The sequence below is a fragment of the Papio anubis genome, chromosome 2, assembly GCF_008728515.1.
Source record: "Papio anubis isolate 15944 chromosome 2, Panubis1.0, whole genome shotgun sequence".
NCBI classification, from domain to species: domain Eukaryota; kingdom Metazoa; phylum Chordata; class Mammalia; order Primates; family Cercopithecidae; genus Papio; species Papio anubis.
In genome coordinates this window covers 28,319,548-28,346,217 of record NC_044977.1, presented here as the reverse complement: position 1 = coordinate 28,346,217, position 26,670 = coordinate 28,319,548, and the positions used below count along the sequence as shown (strand labels likewise).

Sequence of the window (26,670 nt, the reverse complement as noted above, 5' to 3'; positions counted from 1 at the left end):
CGTAATAAATCTTAGATATTAGTATAACCATATGCTGAGTCCAGTCCTTCTAGCAAATCTCTGAATATGAGGGTGGTCTTGGAGACTCCAGACACAAAGCCCCATGAACCAACATCAATTTCCTGGTTTTTTAAAAATATGTTCTGGAGTAATGTAATTATGTAACTATTGAGGGAAACTGTGTGAGGGGTACACCAAGACCTCTCTGTCTGTTGTATTTGTGATGGTTAAGTTCATGTGTCAACTTGACTGGCCACAGGATGCCCAGATTAAATATTGTTTCTGGGTGTGTCTCTGAGGGTGTTTCCAGATGAAAACTGCCTTTGAAATGGTAGACTGGGTATAACTGGTTGCCCTCTCCGATGTAGGTGGACACCATCCAATCCATTAAGGCCTGCATAGAACAAAAAGTAGAGGAAGGAAGAATTCATCCCTTTTTGCTCCCTGCCTACTTGCTGGAGCTGGGACATCTCATCTCAACTTCTGCCTTCATCCTTGGATTTATACCTAGTTCTCTGCCTTCAGAACTGGGATGAGTTATACCACAAGCGTTCCTGGGTCTCTAGATTACAGAAGCAGATCATGGGACTTGCTGAGCCTCTATAATCACATGAGCCAATTCCTCATAATAAATCACATATATATTCCTTATAATCATGTATATGTATATGTGTATATAAGTATTTGTGTGTATGTTTTATATATATAAAACAGAACACACACAGACACATAGACACACACACACACACACACACACACACACACACACACACAGCAAAAACCAGCAAAAACCAGTCTGGTTTCTCTGGAGAACCCTGGACTCCTCTGCTCTTAAGCTCTATATTGACTGAAGATTATAACCCTATCTTTTGTCACATTACCCTTTTTCATCAAGATTTCCCCATACCATAAACAAGATTTTTCTAGGTACATAGAATCATAAATATCCACAGGATATAAGCTTTCTGTTTTGTTTGTTTGTTTGTTTTTTGAGATGGAGTCTCACTCTGTCACCTAGGCTGGAGAGCAGTGGTGCAATCTTGACTCTCTGTAACTTCTGCCTTCTGGGTTCAAGCAATTCTCCTGCCTCAGCCTCCTGAGCAGATGGGATTACAGGCACATGCTACCACGCCTGGCTAATTTTTGTATTTTTAGTAGAGACGGGGTTTCACCACGTTGGTCAGGCCAGTCTCAAACTCCTGACCTCATGATCCGCCCGCCTCGGCCTCCCAAAGTGCTGGGATTACAGGCATGAGCCACCGCGCCTGGCCCATAAGCTTTCTGTTTATACTGATCTAACTGTATACTCTCACCTTACATGCTTCTAATGATCAACAGTATTCGATGAGGAGATAACTGACTGGGATTAGAAATTTGGCTTCAAACTGATCTCAGTGGAGATAGACATGTGTGTTTGTTCTTGATGGACTAAGTGAGTCTATTAATATAAACTCCCCATAACATCTAAGTGGTTCCCACCTTAAAATCCCCATCCTTGAAGAGGCAGTAAAATGTTGTAGTTCAGACCACAGAATCTAGAGCCAAGGACTGCATCCTGACTCCACTACTTACTACCTGGTCAAGTTAGCAAGTTATTTAACCTCTGTGCCCTAAGATGGGGTACTCACGAACAGTAAAAGGGCTAATTTTTACAAAGCGCTTAGAACAGCGGCTGTCGTACAGCAAACACTAACTAAATGTGAGCGATTATTTTGTAATTAAAAGAAAACAGCTTCATGAATAACATAACAGAGACTGGCTAATATAATTCTGAATAAAACATTTCTAAGAACAAGATAAGATACAGAATTGTGGTAATGCTATAATTAGAGGAGGAAAATATCTGGAATTTATAGATGCAAATTGTACATTTTTAACCTAAAGCCCCTGTCCTTTTCTCCTACCTTCTCCCCATTAGCAAAGATTATTCCAAGAACTAGAACAAAATTAATATAGAGATGCAATTGGCAACTGCACCCCCATAATACATAATCCACTCTTGCCTCCTACAAGGTTGTCTTATCCCTTTTTGGTGGCCTTGAAGGACAGATAATTTAGATACAGCAATGGACTGCTTTGATCATGACAATGCCACTTCTGCTCACAAGTACTACCAAGAGCTACGAAGGAGAAACTCTTCCATTTCCTAGTCTAAGACTCATCTTTGAAGTAATGTCTAAGTAAAGAAGGCTAAGCAATGGGTACCTGTTAAGGTTGATTTCACATTGATTTGTTTCACTGACTGGCAATCTGGTCAGTGGGATCAGGTCTGCCATATCCCCAAAGTTCAGGATTACAAAATGCAAACCCCCCATTTTCTTTGTTTCCTCATTGGAGCCCAACTAGAATCTCCTTCTGAATGGTGTAACTCACCCTGTAAGAACCCTAATCTCCAGAGTCCTAAATAAGAATTATTTTTCCATTTCTTTGTACATCATTATAATATGGGAGTTAATGTCTTAGGCTCCTTTTTTTGGTGTCTGGGTAGTCCTGTTTTGAAGATAACCCTATTTATTTCTAAAGTATCATTTGATCTCAAACACATAAATACATTTTGTTAATTTTACCTCTAATAGAAATTCCAACTATTACAAATATAGAAATCTCAGAAGAAAGAGAAACTGATTAATTATGGTTAAAAAAGACAGAATTTTTTTTCTTTTTAAATTGATAAATAAAAATTGTATATATTTATCATACACATGACATTATAAAATATGTACACATTGTGAAATGACCAACTCAAGTTAATTAACATATGTATAACCTCACAAATTTACCATTTTTGTGGTGAAAATACTTAAAATCTACTCTAAGCAATTTTCAGGATTATAATACATTATAGTTATTAACTATAGTCACTATGTTGTACAACAGATCTCTTGAACTTATTCTTCACATCTAACTGAAATTTTGTATCTTTTGACCAACATCTCTTCAATCTGTACTTCTGACCCCTTACTCCTAGCCACCATTGTACTATCTGCTTCTGTGAGTTCAACGCCTAGATTCCACATTCAAATGACATCATGCAGTATTTGTCCTTCTATACTTGGCTTGTTTTTTTAACTTTATGATTCTCCATTTCTAATTGGGAAAGCCCATTTCTATTAGTTCAAGTTTCTCTTAAGATGAACAACTTTGTGGTAGGGAAGGAGACTAGAATAGGCTTATTACAGAACCAGTCACATAAGAAAGTACATATAAGTTATCCAAAAGTCATATAAGAAAGTACAAGACACAGGAAGGAATCAATTTATACATACCCTTTTCTAGAGGTAAAAGAGAAAATTAAAAATTGGCCCACACCTTAAAATAAGCATGCATTGGCTGTTTTCTCACTGAGAAACGTTGATCAAGTCCATTATATCAAATTTTCAAAAATAAAACACTTACAGTATAATTGGCAGCTTGAATTTTCCTAAGTGCTGCTTCTAGTTGCATAATCAAGAAACGTAAAGTCAAAGCAGGAACAATTTCCTCACCATTCTGGCTGTTAGCTGCAACTTCTCTCTGTGGAAAATTATTCAGTTAAAAATGTCTATAAGTCTGAACAAACATCTACATATGTTTACATGATACAAATAATTCATGCTCATTGGAGAAAATTTTAAAAATAGAGATGAAGATGGTTTTAAAAAAAAAAAAAGAAATCCATACTAACCAGATACAATGTTCTCATGTTTGTTTTTAAGTAGTCTGATGAATGTCATTTGTAACTATTTCCTTAAAACAATTTTAAATTTTATTTATGTATTTATGTATTTATTTATTTATTTTTGAGACAGAGTCTCGCTCTGTCGCCCAGGCTGGAGTGCACTGGCACAATCTCAGCTCACTGCAAACTCTGCCTCCCGCATTCACACCATTCTCCTGCCTCAGCCTCCTGAGGAGCTGGGACTACGGGCGGCCACCACCACGACCGGCTAATTTTTTGTATTTTTAGTAGAGACGAGGTTTCACCATGTTAGCCAGGATGGTCTTGGTCTTCTGACCTCGTGATCTGCCTGCCTCGGCCTCCCAAAGCGCTGGGATTACAGGCGTGAGCCACTGCGCCCAGCCTCTTTAAAACATTTTTTTAAAAAGGTATTCCTATACCTGCCAAGGGGTTGGCAACATTCACACCTACTTCAGAGGAAAGGGGTAATCCCACTTCACTCTCATACCTTCTATTGTGTGACATAGCTAAAATCTTCCAGCCCTGAACCTGTGGTAAACAGGAATGCTGGCATTAATACCAATACAAGGGTAAACCATTTTATGCTACAATCTGATTGCAACTGAGCTAATGCAAGCTTTATTAGGTACTATAGTTTATTTACATGGTTGAAATGGAAGGCAGGACTATGTCTTTGTGTCCATTCCCCAATGTTTTCTACCCACAAGTGCTTGGTTTAAATTATGTAATCTGTTTAATAATGTATAATCTGCAAGGAAAATTTAATCTACACTTCCATAACTTGGTTTCCATATATAATATTTTCCTGTTTTTTTTCCTAGCTGACTAGATACTTTATTTCAGTCTCCCTAACAATCAATTTAATGCGCCTCTTCTCTATCAATACATGTTTTCTAGGTAAAGTAACCCTCTATCACAATTTTAAATAGTGTCTACGCCCTGACAGTTTCCAAATTTACATTTCTAGCCAAGAATTTCACCTACATTCCAAGCTCAAACAATATCTCTTGAATTTGAATAGAAATATAAAACATAATACTGAAGTTCCACCTCTGTCAAACAGCCTAGGTGGTTTCAGATCAGTCTCCCCAATGAAAATAACTAAAACACCCAGACAGCATATAAAAACTAATTATCTGAAAGCAATGGAAAACTACTAGGACAATGAAAATAAAAACCTCTGAAAGGCAATCTCTGGAGACCTGACTTTTAAGCTACTTTTCTCATTAAAGTAACTGCCATATTCAGTTGTAGCACAGCCTTTAGCAGATTTGCAAGGCTTGGTGGAATATTGGAGCACATGGTCTATAAGGAGGAGCAGCCCCGGTAAACAGCCCATTCTTTTGATTGAGGCCCTGTTTTGGTTCCAATGGAAGCAGACCGTAACTCAAGGATTTCAATGGAAATAGTTTATTTGGGAGGTACAGAGACAATGGTAGGAAAGTAGAGAAGTAATAAAGTGAAGAAAAGTAGGTTTTAATTAAAAGATGTGTTATTATGCTAGTTACCCATAGTGGGCCACTGCAGTTATTACAACTAGGAAATTTTAGAAAACTCAAAAATAAAAACCTCAGTATTAACCAACTCAAGGGAAGATGCAACTGGGATATTTATATGATAACTCCCAAGACCTACTGATTGAGTGCTTTCTGTCGTGATGGGGGAATATTAATTCCTTGGGTCTTCTAAACAGGAGAAGTAGCTCTCTCCTGTTCTAGAAAAAAAGGCCCTGAGGCATACAGATATAGATATGGAAAACTAGAACTGTCCAGAGCATACTAAAAATACAGGTAGGGTCCAATTGGTATGGGAAGGGCACTGACAGAATCTGCTACAAAAGATAGAGAAACTGACCCTTCCTCAAAGAACTAAGTAAAGGTTGGAATCATCTCTATCCCAGGTTGAATTAAATAATTTACTAGAAAAGCAAAAATAAGAATTACTAGAAAAAAATTTGTCCAGTTTTCCCAGTTCTTCACAGAGGAAGGTTGCTATGAGACAAACCAGGTAGCTACTCCAAGTAGTAGAATTATCTCTATTATCTTCAATGACTACAGTATTTGTATTTATGTTTTCATGTTCATTCATGATTTTGGATATTTTTGCTTTCTTTTTTGGACATACTTATTATGCATTTGTCAATTTTATTGGTCTTTCCATAAAAGCAAGTTTGGGATTTATTGATCCTTTCTATTTTATGCTTTAAATAGATTTCATTCGTTTTAACTATCCTTATTACTTCCTTTTCAAGTGCTTTTAATTTGCTGTTCTTCCATTAACTTCTTGAATGTCATGCTTAGATAACTGATATTCAATCTTGCTTTTTCTAATATTTACATCTCAAGCTACAAATTCTCCTTGAAGCTCAGCTTTATCTAATAACACAGGATTTGATATATATTTTTATTCAGTTCAAAAATGTATTTAACTTCTATTGTGATTTCTTCTTTGACCAATTGGTTACCTAGATTAGAGGTATATATCTTACCTTATGAATATCCAGTTTTCTAGATTATCTCTTTTATTGATTTCTAGAATAACTGAACAGTAGTTAGAGAACATACTCTGTATGTTTTGATACTTGGAAATCTGATGGGGCTTGCTTTGTGACCTAGTATACGGTCAATTTTTGTAAATGTTCTGTGTGCACTTAAAAAGAATGCATACTCTGCCACTATCTGGTGCAATGTTTATACATGTATGTCTCAATTAGAGCAAGTCTGCTATAGGTCTACTAATTTTGTGTCCATGTTATATCAGTTATTAAAATATCCCACTGAGACTGACTTGTCTTTTTCCTTTAGTATTGTCTACTTTTATCATCTTATCATTCATAAAGGTTCTGTACATACTTGATCCTACTTCTGGAACTTATCTTCTATTTTCTAGGTATGTCTGAGGTATAAAGAACAAGTAACACAATCTTTTAGTTATTAGAGCTTCATAATAACTTTTAATGTTTTAAATGGGCAAATTCCCAGCCCTGTTCCTTTACACTTTTCTTAATTTTCTTGGCTATTTTTCCTCTTATTTCTCATGTGAACTTTAGACTTAGCATTTAGTGACACTAACCAAAAAAATCCTATTATTTTAGTGGAATCCTGCAATATTTATGGATTTTAATTTATAGAAAATTGACAGCTTTAACATACTGTGTCTTCCTACATGTACTATTCCATTCAGGTCCTCATTTCTTACCCTTAATAGAGTTTTAGAGAGTTTTACTTATTGTTTTAATATGGAGTATTGATTTCTAAATTTAATGTGAGTACAATCAGTGCTTGAGTACTTACTAAAATGCAAATTCGAAGATCTATCTCCAGAGATTTTGATTCTTTAGGACTGGTACAGGGGTCAGATATTCTCATGTAAGTGGTTTAGAACAAGCTTAAAGAAATACTAGTTTATCTTGTACATTTCTTAAGTATTTTACTTTTGTTATCATTATAAATAAGTACAGTTCACCCTCCATATCCACAGGTTTTGCTTCCATGCATTCAACCCACCATGGACTGAAAATATTTGATAAATAAATAGCAAGAATACAATAATTTAAAAAAATTGAAAAGACAATACAGTATAACAACTATTTACATAGCATTTACACTGTATTAGGTATGCAATACCTAGATGTAATCTAGAGATGATGTAACGTATACGGGAGAATGTGTACAGGCTGTATGCAAATACTATGTCATTTTATATAAGAGACTTGGGCATCCTTGGATTTTTGTACTGGGGGTGTCCTGGAACTAACCTCCCACAGATACCAAAAGATGACTGTACTATTCTTCTATTTTTACCTTCTAGTTGCTATTTTTTGCATATCTGAAGGCTACTGATTTCCATCTTACTGTTTGTAAGTGATTTCCAAAAGATAAGAGGGAAATGGTGACATTATTCTATCAATTTCTAGCCAGAATTCACTTATACTATGGTAAATTATCTCGGTTAAGATTATAATTGTGCATAAAATCTTATGAATAGCTTCAGTTTGTTTGAATTTTTAATCATAATAGTATTAATGTGTTTCATAGAAATAACCATATATTCCTTCATAGAAAGACAAATGTAGCCTTCTCAAGACAGCTACGGTGCTTTATCCTTCTCTTCCCTAGTTAATTGCCACAAAGAAAAGAGTATATAATTTTCTTTAACTTCAGAAAACTCCATTAATTTAAGAAATGGTACCCTTCTTATATTGAAAGTTACCACAAATTATACAGAAAAAAGACTTTCAAGATGGAAATCTACAATATAGCTTCCAGAATATTTATTATACAAATAATTCCAAAACTGTCCATATGATTTTTTAAAAATGCATTGTTTACAAATGTGTTAACTTTTTTTTTTTTTTTTTTGAGACAGAGTCTTGCTCTGTCTCTCAGGCAGGAGTGCAATGGCATGATCTCGGCTCACTGTACCTCCACTTCCTGAGTTCAAGCGATTCTCCTGCTTCAGCCTCCCAAGTAGCTGGGACCACATGCATGTGCCACCATGCCCGGCTGATTTTTGCATTTTTAGTAGAGAACAAGTTTCACCATGTTGGCCAGGCTGGTCTCAAACTCCTGACCTCAGTGATCCACCCACCTCGGTCTCCCAAAGTGCTGGGATTAGAGACGTGAGCCACTGTGTCTGGCCAAATGTGTTAACATTTTATGAGTTAGGAGACCAAAAGCAGTCCTCTGTCCCAGAGTGGCATGTTACAGGTTAATAGTAGGACTGGAATAAACACCAGACCTTGTAGTCAACAGTTTCCAAGCTACCAACCCACATTCCTACCATTATTTTTAAAAGGCTAGCACCAAATGACTCTATTTGTTCAATTTTTTAAAAGTCTATAGTCAAGGTTGACAACAAAGTCCTTTACAAGAAGTAAGATAGAGATTTTTTTCAAGACCTTGGCTACACTGTGGTTTAAAAATAATTTCAATTAAAAAAGTCATATACAGACAGCTGCACTTCTGTCCCAAATAACAACTTACGATGTTACCTGCATAGTTTGGAAGGAAAAATCTTCTTGTAAGAACTTCTTAATTTGAGGAACCACACCTTTTGGTAGAGTATTAACTGCATTTAATAACTTCTTCACTTCTAATAGTAGGTTAACAGGAACAAGATCAGTAGCTATGTCCTTTTCCTGTTTGTCCTAGAAGACATTATTGATTAAAATTTACACAATTATGCATATTCTCATTCACTCTAATTCTAAAATCAGCCAAAGCATTAAAAAAGGAACAAAGCTCATTTTCCCTTGTTCTCCTAGCTTCTATGACAGAACTACAAAAACATCTAAGGAAGAATAATATATGTTCTTTGTTTTCTAGGAACTTAAAATATTACATATATTATTCTCTGTAACATGAAAATATATCTAAATGTGCTTTTTACATTATATGACTGATACTTCACACACAGCAATTTGAAAATGAATAGCTGTAACAGTTTAAACTGTAAACAAAGTAGTAAAGTAGAATGACTCAACATCTCAATTTAGTCAGAGCTGTGTAAATAGTAATAATCTTCAGGAATTTATTCTTACAGAATAAGGCATTAGTAATTGTTAATTGATAACTACACAATCAAGTCCTGCTGGAATATCTATTAACATTAGTTGTGAAGAACTAGTGGACAACAGAGATGGATAAATGGCCTAGAACAGATGGATGATGGCCTTCCTTCAAACCTTAACAAGAAACCAGAGTTCTTACACTCTGTGGAAACTCTAGGAATATAAATCATATTGGTGTTGATCTCCGAAAATAAGAACTTCTTATTGCAGATGCCCCATAGAGCTTGAGACGCTGAAAATGCCCTTGTATGGGCTAACTCACTTTCAGTTCTCTAACAGACCTGCAGCCACACAGGAAAGTAACTAGAAACCAATAAAGTCCACTGCAGGACTATCTGCCTAATCTCAGTGATGGTGTTTTGCCTTTCTTTTCCCTAGTTAATTGCCACAAGGAAAAGAGTTTGCAGAGATTATCCAGTAACTTAGAGGGGAAAATATATAAACATAAAATAACCATGGTATTCGGTATTCACCTGTATGAGGTTATTGTTGTAAAAAATGGGTTTGAGTGCTAAATTAAGATTCCTCCATCCCTATCTATATTCAATATATATACTTTAGATTTCATAGCATTTCTTAAGATTATGTATGTAGAAAAATGTTGACAGTTTACTAACTCTCTATGAAGGATATCCACTGTACTACTATTCAATTTATTATTCTTGCAACTTTTCTACAGGTTTGAAATTTTTCAAAAAGTTAAAAAAAAAATTCTACCAGGTAACTAGAAAAACCCCTTATGAAGAATGACCAATATCAGTCGTGCATATAATTCCAACTAAAGGTCAATTCTAGTCAAAAGTACCTGTAGAATCATCTGATACTAATTAACAAATTTATACAAAGGTAAGATTATAGTATGAATAAAAATTTTTCAACAGGAAATATTATAAGTGTCATGCCTACAGGGTCTTGCTTTGTCACCTAGGCTGGAGTACAGTGGTACGAACACAGCTCACTGCAGCCTTGACCTCCCAAGCACAAGTGATCCTCCCACCTTAGCCCCTCAAGTAGCTGGAAATACAGGCATGCACCATCATACCTGGCCAACTTTGGTATCTTTAGCAGAGACAATGTTTTGCCATATTATTAAGGCTGGTCTCAAACTCTTGAGCTTATGCAATAAATCCGCCCACATTAGCCTCCCAAAGTGCTGGGATTACAGGCATGAGCCACCATGCGTGGTCCACATTTTTAATTTAAGTTAGTTGTCAAAATATTTGATGCTTAATCCATCTTGGCAAAATTGATTAAATATCTCAACAAAATTCAGGTCAAAGTGTCCACCTTCCTTGCTTTTTGTATTCCTGATTCTGTATCTAGAAATGTCTTTTCTGGATCTAGTCCCGATTCTTGCCTTTGCTCAACTGTACAACCCTACATACACGTGCATATAGCGTACTTCCTCTGCAGCATTTTTTACAGTGATAACCTCATGCAGGTGAATACCATGGTTATTTTATGTTTATATATTTTCCTCTCCTAAGTTACAGGATAACCTCTGCAAACTTTCCTACCCACGTTCCCACAAACATGTTCCTACCCAAGTCTCATGTTGAATTGTAATTCTTAGTAGTAGAGGAGGGACCTGGTAGGAGATGACTGGATCATGGGGGTGGTTTCTAATAGTTTAGCATCATCTCCCTGGTGCTGTCGCATGATAGAGTTCCCACAATATATGGTTGTTTAAAAGTGTGTGGCACCTTCCCCTTTGGTCTCTTTCTCTCCTGCCGCCATGTGAAGGCATGCTTGCTTCCCCTTTGCCTTCTCCCATGACTGTAAGTTTCTTGAGGACTACCCAGCCATGCTACCTCCTGTCCAGCCTAACAAACTGTGATTCAATTAAACCCCTTTTCTTCATAAATTACCCAGTCTCAGGTAGTTCTTTATAGCAGTATGAGAACAGACTAATACATTTATTAACAAGTGGACATCAATCATTATATAAAACTATGTAGACGGTAAAATTATACTAACGAGAACCTAACAAACAAATATCTCTTCACCAGTCTTTCACAAAATATATGAACATATGATGTTCATACAACTAGTTTTAACTACCATAAAAGCATATCACTGGTAATAAAAGCCTTTTATGTATAATTCAGAATTATTCTCTTTCATTTAGACCTAGAAGTTCTAACCATAAACATAATAAAAATAAAGAATAAACTTAACTTCAGAAATGACTCAAACTTCTTACGAAATGAAATTCTGTATGTGTGTATGTGTGTTTTCTTTATATGTGTATAGGTTTTGTTTTGCTTTAATTTTCCCTTCAAAAAACAAATGAGGGATTTCTTAAAATTGATTGTTGGGCTATTTCTGGATGATTCCATTCAATTTTTTAATTAACTTTTAGTTATGGTGAGGAATGGTATTTAGAATGACAACCTTGAGATAAGTATCAATCATCAAAGCAAGATTTAACTGTGACCATTTTACTTATGAAGGTAGGAAAGTAGACTCACTCAAAAAATTTTAACATGTAATTAAAGTGACTAGATGTATCACTGCATTTGTATATATAATTAGTTATTATCAATTAACTAAAAGTTAATGAAAATTAAACTTTCTCTTACCAGTTGACCAGATGATTTTTCTTGCTTATTCTCAGTTTCTTCCTTCCTCTGATCCTCCACAGCAGGATGCCTATTTTAAATGAAAATAAGGTATATTAAGAGCATCTTCTCACAAAGAACACAAATTGTAGTAGTAAAGAATCTTAAAAATTGAATTATTGTCTGAAAGTGTAACCAAAGTGCATCAAAGACTGGTAATGGTGGTAGGTGCCATATCTCTCTAGAGATTCAAGTTAAAGAAGACAAATTGGCCATGCCCTTACTGGATGGTGGTAGAGAAAACAACAAGCCTATTATGAAAAACACTGCATCCTTAATAGATATGCAGTAGACCAAAATAATGGGAAAAAAACCTTATAGCACTGTTCCAAGGTAAAGGAAAAAAAGGTCTTAAAAAGGTTGATGTTTTGTGTGTTTATGAAGATATTACAGGTTAGGGAGAGATCTATCTTAAATAGATCATTTTATTTTTTGTTTAGGGTTCCTAAACTTACAATTGTCCAGTTTTCCAAAATATTTTTAACTGAGGAAAAGTATCATATTTAGAAACTATTAACTATTTGGGTAATAAGGGATCACTTGACAGGTTTTGCTTTTAACCTTAGCTCAAAATGTGAACATACTGCAGTATTATATACTGAACTGAAAATCTTATTTGTAGTATTGCTTTTGCCTGCATACGGAACCATTGTATAGGAACCATAATAAAGGAACCATAATATAGGGTCATATATGATTTATTCTATGTTAATTCTGAACACCAGCAGAGAGAACACTGAGAGATTTATATTGACTGATTTATTCAGAACTGTACTTTATATTCTCTTATTTGACTTTACATTTATGTATTCATTTGACAGACAACCATTTATCATCTACTATATGCTAATTGATTTTACTGGGGTAAACTGGGATGGATAAATAAAATGGTATTATCCGTTTTCAAACTTCTAGTGAAAGTTTCTACAAAAGGAGATACACACATGCAAACATTTCACAATATGATTCTCAGTGCTCTTTAAGGTGCCATGGTAAAAAGAAACCTATTAACTGTCTTTTCCTCCAAGTCCCACTTGCCCTACAAAAAATAAAGCAAAACACAAGTTATATCTTTGTGTTATCAAGGAATGAAAAATACTGCAGCAGTATTCTGAAGTCTTTCAAGGTTTGAGAAAGAGTATAAAATGTTCTAAAGTGTATACTCTACCAGCAAACTCCATTTCATGATCATTCCCTCCTTAACCCAATACTTCTCAATCCCACAGCATATTAATATCCCACAGCGTATTAAAATCAACTGTGAAGCTTCTGAAACATCCAGATGCCCAAAACCTACTTCATGTCTTCTAAATCAAAAGTGTCATGTGGGCTGCTATATTCTCTATGGGCTCCATTACAAATTTTGATGTGTAACTCCAACTTACCCTCACTTCCTCCTCTGTACAAATAAAGCTAAAACCTCTTAGCAACATAGTCAAAATACACCCCAAGAATTTTTCTTAAGTACTTTTTCTTGCTATTTCCTCACCTCAGCCAAATGACCTTTTGTCCTCCCTTGCTTGTAAACCCATCACAATGCTTCTCATTTTTTAAAGATCAGTTCAAATGTTACTTTGTGCAAACTCAATCACTAGTCAATAATTATTTTTTCTTCCTATAGACAGCCACAGAATCTCTAATAGTTATATAATTTGCCTAAAGATATAATTACTTTTTATATATCTTGCCACTATATTATAAGCTATCTCTAGGTACACAAATATTGTCTTAGTCTTTATTCCCTAAGCATCAAGGAATCAGTAAATGTTTTTGTAAAATAAATTAATAGGTCACACTGCTTATTATATGAGATAGTTCAAGCCTGGAGGGAGATCTCCAATATGACCTTGTTTAGTATTATATGAAGTAGAGATGGGCTGAACTTGTCCCGCTTGGAGAAAAGAGAACGTCATTATGGACTTGGCCCACTGAATCATTCAGTAGGGTCTTCTGCATCACGCTTAAATTACTCTTTAGAAAATGGGGATAATAAAAGCACTCACTTCATAGAGTCGTTATGAGGTTTATGAGTAAAACATAATGTAAAAGCATTAAAAACAATGCTGACATAGTAAGTCTATGTAAGCACTTGTTAAATGATACAACATTTTTGTGAGAATGACTGAACAGTAAGGTATGGCATATTTTTCAATTCTTAGTTCTTCAGTGAGAATGTAATCCCTAGTGAACTTTTGTAAAATTAGATTTCACCCAGTCTACATCACCCACTAATCAAACTTGCTGAAATGTCTTGAAGCATAAGGGTTTCCCATTCATACTAGCTCCCCAAGGTTACGTGGAAAAAATAAACATTATGTTTTTTGGAATACAACAAATGCAGCTGGTTTCTGTCAACCTATCCTTTACCTCTGGGGTCCCCAGCCCCTAGGCCACAGACAAGTACAGGTATATGGTCTGTTAAGAACGGCTGCACAGCAAGGAGGAAGTGAGCAATGGGTAAGCATTACCACCTGAGCTCCACCTTCTGTCAGATCAGCAGCAGCATTAGATTCTCAAAGGACTGCAAACTCTATTGTGAACTGCCCATGTGAAGGATCTAAGCTGCCCACTCCTTACGAGAATCTAATGCCTGATGATCTGAAGTGGAACAGTTTCATCCCAAAACCATTCCCCGCACCCCTACCATCCGTGGAAAAACTGTTTTCCACGAAACCAGTCCCTGGTGCCAACAACATTGGGGACTGTTGCCTTACCTCACAAAAAATTCGTCTGGTAGAGAATCCATGCTGCACAAGGTTTCTTCACAAAAATCTTATTCCACTGCTTGCAAACTGACTTTAAATACTGCCCTTTAATGCTGTAAGGAAAATGATATTTTTATGAAGGTAAAGTGACACTCTGTCTGCACACTATGAAAACAGAACACGATCATTTGAAAAAAATCTGAAACTGCTATAAAAGAAAATGAATCATAGTTTCGCCACCCAAACACAATCACTACCCATCCTTTAATATGCTTATTTTTTACCAAGCATAGGTATATTTTACCAATTTGTAATCATATTAAATAAAAGATGTTCTACTCCACTTTTTTCACCACTGAAAGTTATATCAAAAGAATCTTTCATGTTGTTTTATCCTCCTAGTAAACATTTTTAATGGCTATACAATAGCTGGTTGATTGGGATTTCCTTGGCCATTTCCTTATAGTTGGTCATTTAATTTCCCATTTTTTCTATTATAAATAGTTCCATGATAAACTCCATTATCCATAAAGATTTTCCCATATTTATTATTTCTTTACAATACATTCTCAAAAGTAAAATTAATAGATCAAAAGACACAAACATTTCATTGTTCAATGGCTTCCCAAAAGATTTATACTAATTTATTTCCCATAGAGGTAAATATGAGTTACTGCTTAACACAATCTTGACAGCGCTGTTTTGTTTTCTTTTAGTCTACAAATAACATGTAGCTACTTTTTCCCCAAGTCATGATTCTACATCTCCATAAAACAGGAGACACAGGATGTAAAGAACACTTGCACAATCTCGGGTTCCAACATCAATGGATGTTGTGGATATTTCCTGAAAGAAAAATAACACTGAGGCAATACAAATGAAAACAAAGAGACTAGAGTATCATAAGTATATATATTTATTTACATAGCTATTTATTCCAAGAACAACTCTTCTAAAACTAGTCCCATTTAATCTTCTTACTGAAAGTTCAAGCCTCTAGACTACAGTGCTTTGTGCTAGGCTGGCTTCCTTTTCTGATCCTACCCTAAGCCCAGAAAGTGTTAAATCATATGTAAAACTATTGTTATATGCTCTGGGGCAAAAAGAGAAATAGAAGAAATAGAAAAGAAAGTGGCAGCAATTGCATAAATAAAACGGACGTAGGCTGCCTTGCTGCCAAGCACAAGACTGTATGAAGTTTCTCATTTGTTGTTTCTGACCTGCTTATTTATCTCAGTAATTGGATAGCCATTTCTGTAACAGCATATTTAATACAATTCCATGATTTAGATTGGTACAGCCTTTCTAGCTAGGCCCAATACTAAAAGGTAATTCAGCACAGGGTAACTCCCATATCAATAAAATATATTCCACAAGGTCAACTATAAATCACCTATTAAGAAATCAGATTGTGTTTACTCAAATAAACACTATTTTAACGATATCCTGCCCCTCCCCCCCCCCCAAAAAAAAACAATTTACCACAGACATGAAGAAGTAACTGCAGAACCTGAACCCATCTAATAAACCCTGAGGTCTGTGTATCTTTTCTGTAAGCTTAGATAAGGGAAGGGGCAACTCAGCCTGGTATAAGGGCTAAAATAAGTCCTATAGAGATCATCTGCAAAACAAGTATTCCTAATTATGATACCACATACCAATATTCTACATTTGACTCACACCAACTCTAAGTAACACAGAAAGTCTTAAGAGACAAGAATAATTCTGCAACAATTTGCTACTGATATCTTAAAACACAAAATTACACATATATACACACAGACAGATTTCCTTCTAAATTTCATTTAAAAGAGCTTTCTTCTAGTACCTCTTAATTCCTTGCTCATCCCCAACAAATACACTCCATTGCTATATTACAACTCGCCTACACAGAATGAATAGTTCTCCTAGATAGTTATTTTATAGTTTTACTCTTATTTCAAAAATTCAGTAAGCAAAGTTGCATTTTAATTTGTATTCTCTGTTCAAATACTGAAGAAAGATACAAACTACAGGTAATAACGAAGCAGAGAGGTTGGATAAACCTTGTCATTCACACTAGATCAGATCTGCTTCATCTCTTTAATAAAGCTCTATAGAAAAAGACATAACTGTGAGGATTTTAGGACCGTGATCAAACTACTCTTATGGTTTCTATAAATCTCCCTGTTATTTTAATAAAAAGTAACAACAGTTAAGGCATTATTTCATAGCTAGAGAATACAAATGTACGCCTTTTCCAGACAAAACAATCCCCTCATTTCCAGAATTTATCAAAGCTCAGACTTGGAGACCTCCCCCTCTGCTAAGCTCTTCTTTGGCCAGTAGCTGTTTGCATAGATCACAGCAAAGATGAAAAGAAGGGAGGAAAATCCTCTGGTGACAAGATAGAGGCAAACCTGTTCAGTGTTCAGCTTGAAAAAGAAATGGGTGGAAAATTAATCAACAAATCAAAAAGATATTTGGATCCCAAATTAACAGTTAAGCAGGCTTTTTCAGCTTGCTCAAAATACAACCTGAGATGAATCTCTGTGATGAAAGGTTTTCCAGGAGAAAGAATCATCAATGTCATCATTTCACCAGGAGCTAAACAGGTATGTGTGGCAAACACTACCGGCAACAGCAACAGCAGTGGCACTTTACAGCCTCTGTTGCAAGAAAGGCGAACTGCCTAGCAACCAAAAGGAAGTAGCCAGCCTGAAATGTCACCACTGAGCTGCTAAAATAATCCAAAGGTTTTTACCATTCTACAAGAGGCTGGAGAAAACCTTTTAAGTCAGGGTTAACATGAGGGAGAAAAAAAAAGGTAAATCTAGAATCTAGTTTCCCCTAGTGTATTCATTTCAATAGACTTTCCCTGTCGGCAGTAAACAAAATTTACTCTAACTTCCTGGGATTAAGAGACTGCTCTTCTTCAGGAATCTATTTAGGTCCTTGTTGGTTGATCTGAGGGCAAGCTAAAGTTCAATGTCAATTTACAGCACACTTTTATCCGCTAATCAAGATGATCTTATCTGTAGGCTGTGTTTTACTGGTTGAAAAATAAGGTAATACCATCCATATCTTAATAAACAGTAACATGGCTTTCTTACTGTTCCTCCTACCTGAACTCTCGGCTCCTACTTTCCCTCTTACTGAGATTTTAACAATTTTTTTTAGTTGTAAAGGTATTTTGTTTCCATTTTTAAAGCTGTTTATTCACGTCAAAGCAGGCACAGCTCTTATGTATAATTTTTTAAATAATACACTTAAACATTTAACTTGTGTTACTGTAACTTTCCTAAACTGTATATAGGCACATTTTTATAAAAATCCACTCAAATGTTCATCTTGACTAAAATGTTACCAAAATACCAAGGATTCAGTCTAGGTCCTACTGCTGGCCGCCCGGAAAGCTAATCATTGAAACAACAAGTTTTGCCTAGGAAGAAGGCTTTAATTGGGTGCTACAGCTGGGGAGATGAAGCTCAATCTCAAATCTATCTCCCTGACTGACTAAAACTAGGGTTTTATATAGCAGGGAAGAAATGTAATAATTTGCAAAAAAGCAATAACTAGGGATGGGCAAGGAGGCATCTGGTGAAGTGATCTGCTAATTTTCAGTTCTTGGATACCTTTTTTGAGAGGCCTGAAGGTCCTTTCCTAAGGAAGAAACTCAAATAAACACAAGTTTCAAGCTTTAACACCAGAAGGGTCAATTTCTATGTTTATCCAAAAACAACTGTCTATGGTTCTACTGGGTTGATTTAAAAAATACCTGACCAAGATACAAGTTTACATTTCAAAGTGTGGGTGGATGTCCCATGAATTTCCCTCCTTTGTCAACTCTAGCACTTACAGATTATACAACACCCATAGAAAAAAGTGAGTAACAGTGTGGAAAACAATAAAAATAAAGCTCACAGTTTTCTCCACGTTACTAGCTTAAAACAAAGTAATATATTTTGTCTTTTTCAGGAAAGGAATTCAGTTATTATGAACTTTTCCTATGCCCAGTAAATCAGGGTCTCAATTTTGGAACTACTGACATTCCAGGCTGGATAATCCTGTTATGGCAAGTTGTCCTATGCATTTTTAAGATGTTTCACAGCATCCCTAGGCTCTGTCCACCAGATGCCAGAGGCAGCTCCTCACCAACACACACCCACACCCACACATCCACACACCTCAACCCCATTGTGGCAATCAATGATATCTTGAGATATTGCCAAATATCCCTTGGGGCATAAAATTACTCTCCAAACGAATGAGTTAAGATTAAGAAGCTTAATTAAGTGGACATAGAGACTGATCTGAGGAAGAAAAATAAGACCATCCTGATATTACACAACATGTACAGACACAAACAAACTTATGTCTACAAGAAAGCAAAACGACATAAAGTATCTAGATTTCCATTAATGTCAAAATTGAGAGGCTGTATAGTAGTTTAAGAGCACTGTAATCACTCTGGAAGGGTATGCTTTGACACACACTAGCTAGCTGTGTGATTTTATGTGAGATTAATAAACATTCTCTGTGCTTCAGCTTCCTTATCGAAAACATAGGGATGACAGTACCCCTTTCACAGAGTTACGAAGATTAATGCTTAAAACACATAATAGAATAGCACCCGGCACGTAGTAAGCACTATGTAAGTGTTCCTATCACCACCATTTTCATAATCAAAATAATCATCATTTAACTGTTTAAGTTTGCAGCAAAATTAATTAACTTTTCTTCTAATTCCCTACTGTGAAGGAGAAATGCTATTGTATGGAAAGGAATGTTAATGAGATTTAAGAAATGGGATAAAATATTATTTTTTAAATATATCACACATGACACAAAAGACAACATAATGTGTGCACACTGTTCAGCACCTTGCATTTTTCACACCAGCATATACACATCTACTTTAGTCTTTAAACTGTATGATATGCCAATGTATGCATGTATCATTTTACCAGACCATTGATTAAAAACTTCAGATGTCTCTAGGTTTGACTTTAAAAAAAAAATTGTTATTACAAACAATGCTGCAATACCACCACCTTGAACATGCAACTTGGTTAAAATTTTGATAGCTATTTTGAAAAGCTGGATTTCCTAACTCAACACTGAATTAAATGTACTCCAGAAGACCATGGGTCTGTTAACAAGCAGACTCTGACACTGCTAGTTCTCATTTCTGCTAAATTTTACCAAAAGAATTCCAAAAAACTCCTCAAAGTTGAGACGTAAGATGCTATGGTCACTTCAACCCTTAAAAACACTGAAGAAAACACTTTCAAAGAACGTGGCAGGACATTTTGTGATAGGAGTTCCTTGGAATCAGAATTTTAACTATCGTTGATTTGAGTATGTCTGCTAGATTAGCAGCAATAACCAGCCATTCTTGGTGGCTTTTGAAATGACTGTCTTAGTCATTGGGGCTGCTATAGTAAAGTAGTATAGAAACAACAGAAATTGATTTCTCACAGTTCTGGAGGCCAGAAGTCTGAGATCGATGTGTCAGCAAAGTTGGTTCTGATAAGGGTGCTTTTCTGGGCCGCAGACTTCTAACTTCTGGTTGTATCCTCACATGGTAGAAAGAGGGTGAGAGCGCTCTCTGGGGTCCCTTTTACAATCCCACTCATGAAGGCTCTACCTTCATGACCTATTTTATCTCCCAAAGGCCGCACCTCCTAATACTATCACATTGGGGGTTAGGATTTCAACACTGAATGAGGGGGGACACAAACATTCGGTCTACTGTGCAGTTGTTATGTGGTTACAGCATTCTTTATTTCTCATATGTTAGTGAGCTGAGCTCTGTGTAGACAAAAATGGCTGAGGCCATTAGGTTAGACTCAAAGAATAATAAGTTAACAAGTTGCACCATTATTTTGTATTAGCAATTATCAGTATGAACAAAATATACTGGTTACTTGGTTTTATAATTTACTGTTAATGTCTCCATTTTTGAATTTGTTTAACTTCCTGGAAAAGCTACAAAGTAAATACACCTAGACACCAGTAGCTAAAATATTATTTTTCCCCAAAGAATAAATACACGGTCTGCTTAGTCAAACTCCAAAACCGATGGATGCTGGTGGAAAAATATTTGCAAAAGTTATCAGAAACTGTAAGATATTTTCTATCCCAAAAGATCACTGTTTATATTAGCTCTTGCCACTTTGCAAAGATCATTGTTAGCAATATGTCTGCTTAAACCAGGAAATAAGAGCCTTATAATGTATACTCACCACCTCTTGTTATAAATCTGCCAACATAGGAAACATCCTTTCCTAAAGCAAAATTAACATCTTGTCTTAAGCAGGTTTTAAATTCTATTCACATCTATTCAATTAGTTACTTTTGGACTTACACAGGTAAACCTTTAGTATATATTTATTTGTTTTGAATAGTTGGAATGTGCCTACAATGAATATACACAGGTTAGGATTTACATGAAAAACCATCCAGATACTAAACAAACCATCAGTTTCAAATCTTTACAGTAGCACTGCTAAAAGCACACTCTTCAGAAACGTAGCTAGAAACCACAGGAAGAAGCATATGCTACCCCTAAGCACATACTCCAAAGGTGGAATATTTTCAGCAATTTAAAAATATTATGTTGTCATTACAGTTGTTAGATAATAGAGACATAACACACGTAGACATGGTAATCAACCAGGGAATGAGGAATACTTCTTTCATGTACTTGCCTCTACCACCACCAATGAAAGCTTGCCCTATTCACTTCCAGCTTGCTCCACCCATGTAAGAAAATTGGCAGCTCATTGTTATCTCAGAAAGGCATACATTTGTAACAAGGGTGTAGGTAAGAAGGCAGAGCAAGCTTTTGGTTATGAAGAGTTTCTTTTCATATGATATTAACTGAGTGTATTACCTTGGGTTGCATTGAAAATAAGCTTAATTTTCATCAGCTTCTATGTGCCACGCTCTAAGCTATGCACCCTGAATAAACATCTGATCTTTACACAACTATGGAAGATAAACATTACTGTAATAAGTTTTAAAAATTAAGAAACTGAGGCTTATAGAGTTCTCATAGTTAATAAATCAGTAAGAGCAGAAATTCATGCCCCACATTTTACCAACTGCAATTCCATTTTCTTCCATGTCCCATTACTTCTAGTGCCATATTTAATTTTATATAAGCTTAATGTATAATTATGAGCTGGACTAGATAATATGCACATATGCATACTCAGAAACAAAACTATTCACACATTCTTATTGCTCAGTAATACTGTAAAAGTTATTAATCATGCCAGCCTAATATTTCATATCATTAGTCATATTAGTTTTGCTAAGAGTTTTTCTATTCAACAAAACAATTCAGATACTATACATGGTACTGAAATAAACAATGAAATGGACAATACTTCATGCCTGGTTGAATGATCTCTCAAAGCTAAAGATTTTTTAAAATAAAATCTCCAAACTTTTTTGATCACATATCCCTAAAACAGTAAAAGATCTGAGAATATGCTGAAAATATAAAAATATCAATTCACTTATAAATTAAATGCAGGTATAACTATTATAACATAAAAAAGAATAAGATAAAAGCAAGTAAAAAAAGCTTTAATATTTGTTCCCACACTTCAAGAGACAGTTTCACATATCCCCTGAAGTGTGCAAACTGTACTTTGGACACTACTGTCTTAGAAAACAGCTTCATATTTTAATTCAGGAAATAGATATCCAGCCGTTTCATAAGCCTGACAGTATTTATTTTCTGAAAGACCAGAAATTTAAAAGTGAGATAAGCAAAGACCCATGCTCTGCACCTATCTTGAAGATAGGTCTTCAAGCAATAGTAGTTACCAGGATTACTATTCCTTAACTTAAAAGTATATTACTTTCATCTTTACTTATACTCATCTTACACTCAACACTGGATTCAGAAACAATGGATAGTACTTGCGTTTAAAAAAAAAAAGGCAAGGCAACATTCTTATTCTGGGATACATGTGATTAGATTTGAGATGTGGGATAAGATATGAAAATGGGGGAATATATATCCAAAATATTCAAACCTTGTACTCTTAACCTAAAGTTGAATGCTGTGAAATGTATAAAAAGAAAAAGCAGAAACTGTTTCAAAAGTGAAAGTTAACTTTATGGTTGGGCAAATCATTTAGAGTTTAGCTGAACTGTAATACTTGATACTTGTGAAAGAAAATAGGAAAAATAATTGTAAAAGGAGAATTAATAGTTTTCAGATTTTCTGGCTTTGTGAAAAAGGTAACATTTCTGAAAAATCGGAGTTGACACTAATCATACACTTAGTTTCCTGACTCTGCATAAGGGGTAGAATCAGATTAATATTAATATTTGAACTGTTTTAGCAACATGGGGCACAAGATTATCTAAAAGACCCCATGCCTAGACCTCTGCCAATTTTCTACTACAGGATTTCTGACTTCATGCTGTGGAAACTGGGCCAATGAAACTTTTGTTCTACCAGCTGTTTATGTCTACTGAATAATCCCTCAGTTTTAGATTTGGCTTCATGTCCCCACTAGAATGTAAGCCCCATCAAGTTAGGAAAACTTTGTTTTCATTCCTTAGTGCCTAGAATAGAACTTGGCACACGTTAAGCATTCAATATTGCTTTAAAAAATGAACTCACCCACCCTTCTGCACACCTCAAGGCCTCTGAAGGCAGATGTAAACAGGGAGCCTTTGTGTAGATTTTAACAGCCTTCTTGGCCAACCTACAATTCTCCCTTAGAAGTCAAGAAGCAGCTCATATGCCACAAGTAAAAATGGTACCTGTAGACAACCATGGGGTCAAGACAGAACCTGCATCTTCTTGCAGTTAACTTCTGTCTTCTTTGCCGGTTCCTCCACATTTCCCCAACCTCTAAATACTTAACTATCTTGGAGTTCAGTCCTAAAATGTCTTTTCTATCTAGACTTGGTCCTATATCTTTTAATCTTAAGGCTTTCAATTTCTATCTCCAACCCTGACCACTCCTTTAACTACCAATAATTTGATAGCCTACTCAACCTCTCCTGGATGTCTAACATCGCAACATAACCTAAATAGAAATCCAGATATCTGCCCCTCCCCACAAGAAGGCTGAAGCAGAGCCACCCAGTCAAATCAGGCCTGGATCTGACAAATTGCAATCAACCACAAATCTGTGGGCAAGAAATAAATGCTCATGGTCTCAACCACTGTATTTTGAGGTGATTTGTTATTTGGCATACATCAATTAGCACTCCATCCTATCTAAAATTGTAACACCTTGTCCTGACTTTGATACTTCCTATTCCTCCTCCCTTTTTTCACTCCCTAACACTTACTACTATCATTCATGTAATTTTACTTATATACCTTATTGTCTATATCCCCCATTATAAGAAAACAACTTGGGCGGAAATTTTTGTCTATTTGATTCACTGCTGTATCCCCAGAACATAGAAATGGACCTAGCATCAAGGGTTCATTAAATATTCAGGAGATGAATGAATAAACAATTAGCCCCGTGTTCACACCCCTGGTATAATTCCCATATTACAAGACTTAGTATGCTGCAAACTCTGCAGTTATGTCAAAACTATAATTCAAGTCTTCAGTCTAATTCATCTACTATTACTTAAACCCTGGTTACTAGAGATTATACATTCAGGATAGAAGACAGTATGTTCTTTCTAGATTTTTCCAGAAGAAATAAAGGAGTTAGACAGCCCTACATTTGAGTTACAACATGCCGAGCATGTGTTACTTACTTCCATCAGGTGTGTTTCTGAAACTATAAATTATGGAAAATATCTATGCAAAATCTAAAGTACAGACAGTAATAAAAATTTACAGGTGGGTGTGGTGGCTCATGTCTGTAATCCCAGCACTTTGGAAGGCTGAGGCAGGATTGCTTGAGGCCCAGCAGATTGAGCCCAGCCTGGGCAACATAGCGAGACCCTGTCTCTACAAAAAATTTAAAAATTAGGCAGGTGTGGCGGTGCTTGCCTGTAGTCCCAGATACTCAGAGGCTAAAGTGGGAGGATTGCTTGAGCCCAGGAGCTGAAGGCTGCAGTAAGCTATTTTCTTTTTTTTTTTTTTTTTTTTGAGACGGAGTCTCGCTCTGTCACCCAGGCTGGAGTGCAGTGGCCGGATCTCAGCTCACTGCAAGCTCCGCCTCCCAGGTTTACGCCATTCTCCTGCCTCAGCCTCCCAAGTAGCTGGGACTACAGGTGCCCGCCACCTCGCCTGGCTAGTTTTCTTGTATTTTTTTTAGTAGAGACGGGGTTTCACTGTGTTAGCCAGGATGGTCTTGATCTCCTGACCTCGTGATCCGCCCATCTCGGCCTCCCAAAGTGCTGGGATTACAGGCTTGAGCCACCGTGCCCGGCCGCTGCAGTAAGCTATTAATCATGCCACTACACTCCAGTCTGGGCAACCAAGTGAGATGCTATCTCCCCTAAAACAAAAAAACAAAAAACAAACAACAACAACAACAAAAATTCACGAAGAGAAATTTTATGCCAATCTTTGAAGAATGGAGAAATTGGATACTTAATATTTTACCCTAAAAAAATACTGTGTGTTCCCACAGTATTCTATTTATCTTAATAGTACTTATTCTGGTTTGTCTATTTCACCAACAAAATCTAATCTCTGAAAAAGAACTGGCATTCAATAAAAATTTGATGAATAAATGACTATCAGCATTTAAAAATGTATTTACCTGACTGGTTAAAATTATTATACATTTTTAAGTGAAATGAAGATGTTTACTTTAGCTACTTTTTTAAAAAGTTTTTGGTCTATTAGCCTTCACCTTCTGCTGTGAAGAAAAAAAAAAAAAACCAAAATATAAAATACATGGCATAAAATAAATGACTTTAATGCAAAAATATAGTAAGGAATGCAGCCATAAAAAAGAACAAGATCATGTCCTTGTCAGGAAAATGCATGCATGGAACTGAAGGCCATTATCCTTAGTGAATTAATGCAAGAAAACCAAATACCGCATGTTCTCACTCATAAATGGGAGCTAAATGATAAGAACACATGGACACAAACAGGGGAACAACACACACTGGGCACTATCGGAGGGCAGAGGGTGGGAGAAGGAAGAGGATTAGGAAAAATAACTAATGGGTCTTAGGCTTAAAACCTGGGTGATGAAGTATCTGTACAACAAACTCCCATGAGACAAGTTTACCTATGTAACGAACCTGCACAAGTGCCCCAAACTTAAAAGTGTGTGTGTGTGTGTGTGTGTGTGTATAGAGAGAGAGAGAGAGAGAAAGAGGAAATGTACTAAGACTTCAAGTTTTAAAAACCTAGAAAAATAAGAAAGTAAATAAAAGATGAATGTATGAATGTATATGGATGAAATGAATAAAGACAACAGTAATTAGTGATTCTAAAATCAAAGAAAAATGAGAATAAAATGAAAGTGGTTCTTGAAAAGCTGAATAAAATGGCTAAACCCTTGGAAAGCCCAACTAAGAAAAAAATATAGATAACATTAGAATGAAAATGGAAATTAAAACTACTATGAGATTAAGAGAATTACTGGAATAGTGAATACAACTTTTTATCAGTAAATGTTTAATATAGAGAAACAATTATTATGCTAAAAAAAACCTCTATATCTAAAATTACGGAAAGGCAGAATAAATGATCAGATCTATAACTATATTAGAAATTCAAGGTCAGGCATGGTAGCTCACGCCTATAATTCCAGGATTTTAGGAGGCTGAGGTGGGCGGATCACTTGAGACCAGGAGTTTGAGACCAGCCTGGGCAACATGATGAAACTCCATCTCTACAAAAAATAGAAAAATTAGCCAGGCATAGTGGGGCATGCCTGTGGTCCCAGGGAGGATGAGGTGAGAGGATAAACTGAGCCCGGGGAGGTCAAGGCTGCAATGTGCTGTGATCACGCCACTGCACTCCAGCCTGGGGAAGAGAGTGAAACCGTATCTAAAAAAAAACAAAACAAGAAATTCAAATGTTTGCTAATTTTCTACCATCTACCACTAAATAGGCTATCAAGCTTAGTTATTTTACAGACCAGCTGTGTACAGCCTATAAGGATCAGATAATTTCTATGATTCTTATTATCCCACAGCATAAAA

At 35.8% G+C, this 26,670-nt stretch overlaps 1 protein-coding gene across 7 annotated transcripts in view; it reads right to left on the bottom strand.

Moving 5' to 3' along the window:
- The window catches only part of DZIP3 (DAZ interacting zinc finger protein 3), a 96,696-nt gene that overhangs the window by 65,993 nt on the left and 4,033 nt on the right, over positions 1–26,670 (bottom strand). For 6 of the 7 annotated variants that reach the window (XR_002520260.2, XM_017955116.3, XM_003893897.4 and 3 more), the window contains exons 2-5: positions 14,587–14,690; positions 11,834–11,903; positions 8,673–8,828; positions 3,397–3,513 (exon numbers count right to left, since the gene is read on the bottom strand). Coding sequence is in view for 6 of the 7 variants with exons in the window: in XM_017955116.3 (XP_017810605.2) it covers positions 3,397–3,513; positions 8,673–8,828; positions 11,834–11,903; positions 14,587–14,618 (375 nt within the window). In the remaining variant the exon portion in view is untranslated. Of the gene's footprint in view, positions 1–3,396; positions 3,514–8,672; positions 8,829–11,833; positions 11,904–14,586; positions 14,691–17,093; positions 22,050–26,670 lie in introns of those variants that run through there. The other variant, XM_009199691.4, reaches the window with a different exon arrangement.